At 28.5% G+C, this 5,870-nt stretch overlaps 1 protein-coding gene across 1 annotated transcript; it reads right to left on the minus strand.

Moving 5' to 3' along the window:
• Nucleotides 1–3,045: 3,045 nt before the first annotated feature.
• LOC127284307 (52 kDa repressor of the inhibitor of the protein kinase-like) lies at nucleotides 3,046–4,776 on the minus strand. Its single transcript, XM_051309696.1, has 2 exons — nucleotides 4,630–4,776; nucleotides 3,046–4,125 (listed from the first exon to the last, which is right to left on the minus strand). The coding sequence occupies exons 1-2, from the start codon at nucleotides 4,774–4,776 to the stop codon at nucleotides 3,046–3,048; spliced, it is 1,227 nt and encodes a 408-aa protein (XP_051165653.1).
• Nucleotides 4,777–5,870: the final 1,094 nt, after the last annotated feature.

Consider the following 5,870-nt stretch of genomic DNA (forward strand, 5'->3'; position numbering starts at 1 on the left):
GACAAATTTTTATAATAATTAAAAAATAAAATTACTAATTTGTACATTTTGAGAAAAAAAAATTAGAAAAATAATTTTTTAAATTTTCATAATAATTAATAATTTAATAAATTATAGCCAAAAAAATTACTAATTAGTAATTTTAATTCAATTTATTTAATGTAATTACTATAAAAAATTGGTTCAAAAAATAGTAAATTGATATATTCAATTTTCAAAATAATTTTAAAGAATTTTTTCTTTTTTGACGAAATTTATTTGTTTTATAATTTTTATAAACAAACACTCACTAATTTATGTTATTTTATATACTTTCATTAAAACATTGTGACAAAAAAAGAAATTTTTGTATTTTTTTCCAAAATAAAGTTCTACTCTACTTTATCATAGTGATATGCCTTTACGTAGGCAACCTGTCGTGCCACCTCCATTTTCATTCACAAGCCACCTCAGCTGTCATGTGTCAAATGTCATAGTAGAAATAATATTCCGGCTCGTAGAAACATCGTTGTAGGACCGGGTAAAGTTTTTTCGAAAGCTTATTTAATATATTTTGGCGCTAAAAGCCCACTTTTTCGATAAAGTGCCTTGATTTTTTTAAAATAATTGTTAAAGTGGAAAAATACATGAAAGTGGGGGAGAGTGGGTTGGCAACAGTGAGATTTCTTGGCCCTGCAACACCGTTAAGAGAATTATTTATTTTTAATATTAATTTATTGTTTATTTAAAAATTTTCATATAATTATTTTTATATTGTTTATTTAAAATTTATTAATTAATTATTGATTTTATAATTATTTGTTTAAAAATTTGTTAATTAAGTTCAGTTATTAATTATTTATTTATTTTATTTATTAACTGTTTATTTATTAATTGTTTATTGAATTATTTATTTAATTATTTATATTTTTAATTAATATTGCAAAAATTTTTGAAAAATGATCATTCATTTAATAATTTAACCCAGACCGATGCATCAAAAATTATAAGTTCTGTTATGTCATAAATATTATTTTTTTTACTAATATAAACTTATAATAGTTCCCTATTCTAATTTCCTTAATTTAACTTAGTTAAAATAACTAAGTTGGGAAGAGGTTTTACTAACTGAATGATTTAATATTATATAAAAAGTATTTATTTTTAAAGAATATAAATGTTTCTGACAATTTGTACAATCAAATAATTATGAAATCTACCTTATTTTATGTATTTGATGGGTTACCAAATCTTCGTCTTGTAGCACCTGACTTTCAATGATTTGGTCTTCTATTGAGGTTTTTTGACCGCTCGTAAAAGTTTGTTATTGACGGCTTTACTGTTAAAACTTAGATTTTTCACTTGCGTATATATTAGAACTGTATTTAACTTGATGGACTCTGTGCGTATAAATTCTGGGACTGTATGTAACACTTGCTATGACGAACTCCTTGTATATATTTTGGGACTGCCTTTGAAGTGAAAGGTCTCCCTTTATATAGGTATATTTTCCTATTTATTTTTCGCGGCGGTACCAGCTCGCCTCTTTGGGTTAGTTTCAAGATCGGTACCTCACATAAGTGAAATGTGTTTATTGCTTTTCTTCTATGTGTTGGTGACTCCGTATGTTGATTTCCATATTTTAATAGTACAAAATGTCAAGAACACTACATCCCAAATTACAATTTTTATATATTGATCATTTTAACATTAATTATGCTTATTACATTATTATTTTATTATATATTTTTGATATTTATAAATAATTGATTTAATCCAAAATATTCGTTTTATTTATAAATAATTGTTTATTTATAGATAATTGTTCATTCATAAATAATTGTTTATTTATAAATAATTGTTTATTTATAAATAATTGTTTATTTATAAATAATTGTTTATTTATAAATAATTGTTTATTTACAAATATTTGTTAACAAATATTTGTTTATTCAAAAACAATTATTTATTTACAAATGTATTTTTAAAAAAAATTAATTTTACATAAATAAATATAAAAAAAAGTTACGGTGACGTGACACCAATTGTACGATGTTTTGTATTATTATACTCAGAAATGAGATTAGGTAATATATCACACCACTTGTAATTTCCTCTTAAACTGAACTGAATCCACATTTTCCTATTGAGTGTTCGATTAAATCGTGCAACAATGGGTGCTTTTAAGTTACTATATGTTGAATAGAAATTAATTTTTCTCAATTCCATTAAGTTGTCAATGTCTGATCGCAATGAAGATGTAATTTGATAAACTAATCGCACTTCGTTCTCTATCATACGTCGAGCAAGATTTAAATTAACAGCGTCCTCTTGATCTTCAGCTTTTAAAACGTTGCAAATTCTTCTACCTTCAACGTCGTAGTTACCTTGTGAATTTATTTTAAAACCAAGTCCAGTCGGTCCAGGTGGTCCTCGCTTTGCTACTACACTTCCTCCTCGATTAACAGGATGTCCGAACACATCAATGCTCATTTTTATACTGATCTATAGTCGACTGAGCATTTATTAATATATAATTTCTGCTTCACGTAACTCTTCAATAATAGACATAATTTCACCGTCATGACTCGGAATACCAGCTGATCTAGATGCCGTTGGCAGTCTTAAACGGTCAACCAGTGCCGGCCCTAGCCTTCCTTGCGCCCTTGGGCAAATTTTTCCAGGCGCCCCTTGTATGGAAAGGAAATTCAGAAAAGTGAACCAATATTTGTTGTTATTAATAGTCCAAAATTTAGCCATTAGTGTATATATTTGATAACGATTTGACAATTATTTTCAGTATAAATTTTAACGAATCATTTGCTATTTCTTATGGGATTTAGCTTTTGTCAATGATTAATTTCCTATTGTATTTCAAAATGAGAAATTAATAAAAGCACTTATGTATTTTTGTAAGAATTCTATTTAAAAAGCATATGGATAATATTAAGTAAGATTCAAAGATTAAATATAACCTCACAGTACAAATTAATTTTTATGTAAAAATTTACATTACGACGAATGTTTAAACAGAAATGGAAAATTTATAAAAATATTTAACTCAGTTTAATTCCTAAAATCAACTTTTCGAGCCTTTTTCTCAGCGAAAGTTTGAATTAGAACAGAGGTATCTAGATTTTCGGCGATATCGTGTTCAATAGATAAAGTTGCTAAATTTGAAAGTTTATTCTGTGACATTGTCGATCTTAGGTACGTTTTAATTAACTTTAATTTCGAGAAACTGCGTTCACCACTTGCTACAGTTACCGGTATTGTTAATAAAATACGCATGGCTATCCATATATTTGGATACAAATCTTGCAAATTATGTTTTTTTATGAAGTTTAATACGATTAGTGGAGTAATTTTGACTTTAGATTTATCGACAAGAAATCCTTTGACACTCAACAATTCATCACAAAGTTGTCCACCTTCAATATCTGATTTTGAATTTATTGTTAATTTAATTTGAAGACTGTTACACATTTCTAAAAGTTCGTCTCGATCTGGCAGATTATCAACATTATACAAAAAACCCCAAATTTTTGAAAATTCATTAAGATGTTGAAATCTCTCTTTTATTGATGATAAAACTGTATCCAACAAGGGGTTAAAAAATTCAACTTCTAATTTCTTCTCTGGGCAAGTGATTGGTTCGTCTTTGTTTTTTTCATTAAAGATCCGCTTAACACGTCGTACCCTTTTTATTTCTTTAAAAATTGGTTCAATTTCAAGCTCATCTGCTAGTTCTCTTGCTGTAACAATGGCCTTTTTAAAACCTTCTTTTCTATAGTCTTCTAAAAAGTTGCAGCAGTTCTTTAACATTTCTACGCATTCGGTGATGTCCATATCCTTTGCTTGAAGCGATTTACTGACTATGTTTATTTGGAAAAGAATATCATACCACACAATCAGTGAGACAAGAAAGCTAAAGTCTTTTAATTGTTCGGCTAAAGTAATAGCTTCATGTGCTGTATGACTATCGCCACCTGGAATTTCAGATAAAGCCACTAAAGCGTCATGAATTCCACCGATTTGGTATCGAACTGCTTTCACACTACTGATTTTTGCTTCCCAACGTGTGTCAGATAGTTTTTTTAACGTGTATAGTTCAACGTGATCAGTCAAAATTTTCCACCGATTGACTGAAGCAGAGAATAATGTGAACAATCTCTGAAGTACACCGAAAAGAGTTACTGACTTGACTGAAGATTGTGCAGCATCAGAAATTACGAGGTTTAAATTATGGGATCCACAAGATACAAAATCAGCCAACGGATTTTCATCTAATATTCTTCTTTGCACGCCAACAATTTTTCCTTTCATATTAGATCCGTTATCATATGCTTGACCTCTGCAGTTTTCCGGTTAAAGTCCGAATGTCTCCAACATTTGAAGTATTGATTCAGTAAGACCTGCACCAGTCGTATCATTGACATTAATAAATCCCACAAAATGTTTTTTTATTTCTACCGTATCGACAGTTACATCTACAAATCTAATAGTAAGGGAAAGTTGTTCTTTTCGCGAAACGTCTGGCGTACAATCAGCAATGATTGAATAATATTTGGCTGATAGAGCATTATTTTTAATTACAACATTTACATTTTCAGCAATTAAATCTATTAATTCATTTTGTATCTTTGGCCCACAATAATGATCAACAATTTTGCCATCCACAGCAAGATTCAAATGATTTTCCATGACAGGATCAAACTTTGCAATCGTTTGCACTAATCCCAGAAATTTACCATTATTAGGCGTAAAAAGTTTATCTGAATTACCTCGGAAAGCCATATTATTTACACCTAAATATAAAACAATATTCAACAGCCGAAACAAAACACTTTGCCATCGCAAACTCTCTTTTTTAATAATTTTTAATTCCTCTTTATCGATAGTTTCTCCTGTTTTTAGCCTCATCTCTGTTTCTATCCACATTCGGTAAGCTTTTTTATGAGAAAGACTGTTCTCATGAATTGAAAGATATTCTGATAAATTTTTCCATTTATTGAATCCATCACCAACGAATTTTGAAATAGATTTGTTGTCAAAAAGTCGACAGCAAAAGCAAAATACGCAATCTCGCGAAAGAGAGTACACTAACCATCGTCTGCAAAGTACTTCGCCATTTGAAAGTTTTCTAGTATAATATGAGTTTGAAAAATGTCGACCTTCTCCATTTTGAGGGTAATTGTCAATTTTAATTTGATTTGGACCTCCTTTAATCAACTCATCGATAAGACTATTATTTCGAATGGTAGGCCAATTTCCACAATCAGACAACTGTAAAATCTCTTGTGAATTGTCAATAATATCCTCGTTTTTCGTATCTTGTACACTATTTAAATCTATTTCTTTATTTTCAATTTCATGTATGTCATTCACTAATTCCGTGGAAACACTTTCGGAAATACTTGATTCAGAAGGAACTTTTATACAGTCTTCAGGGATTACGTCTTTTCCTTTTTGAATTATATATTTTTTAATATCCATAAACTTTTTATCATGTTCTAATTGCTGAATTTTCTCCGCTTTTCGTTTTCTAAATTCAAAACCAGACGGTTTCTTTTTATCACTTGACATCTTGCTAATTTATTAAATCAAAATTATTGCGAATATCCTGTACGTAAAAAAATAAAAAATTATTATTATAAACTATTTCTAGAGTGGCCGACTCGACCCTTTGAACAACAAAATAATTCCTCATTTCTTTCAACTCAATTTTTTTTGCTATTGAGGAGTTTTTATACCAGTGTGACAGTGTGAAATATTTCTGTTAATATAATATATGTAAATAAATATAAAACACGAATAATACTAAGATTTAAATATATAATTGCATATCATGCATAATCGTTATTTTTTACAAATATTAAGCATAAACAAAA

The sequence above is a fragment of the Leptopilina boulardi genome, unplaced genomic scaffold, assembly GCF_019393585.1.
Source record: "Leptopilina boulardi isolate dan_hultmark-lab unplaced genomic scaffold, ZJU_Lbou_2.1 LbouV2_322, whole genome shotgun sequence".
NCBI classification, from domain to species: Eukaryota; Metazoa; Arthropoda; class Insecta; order Hymenoptera; family Figitidae; genus Leptopilina; species Leptopilina boulardi.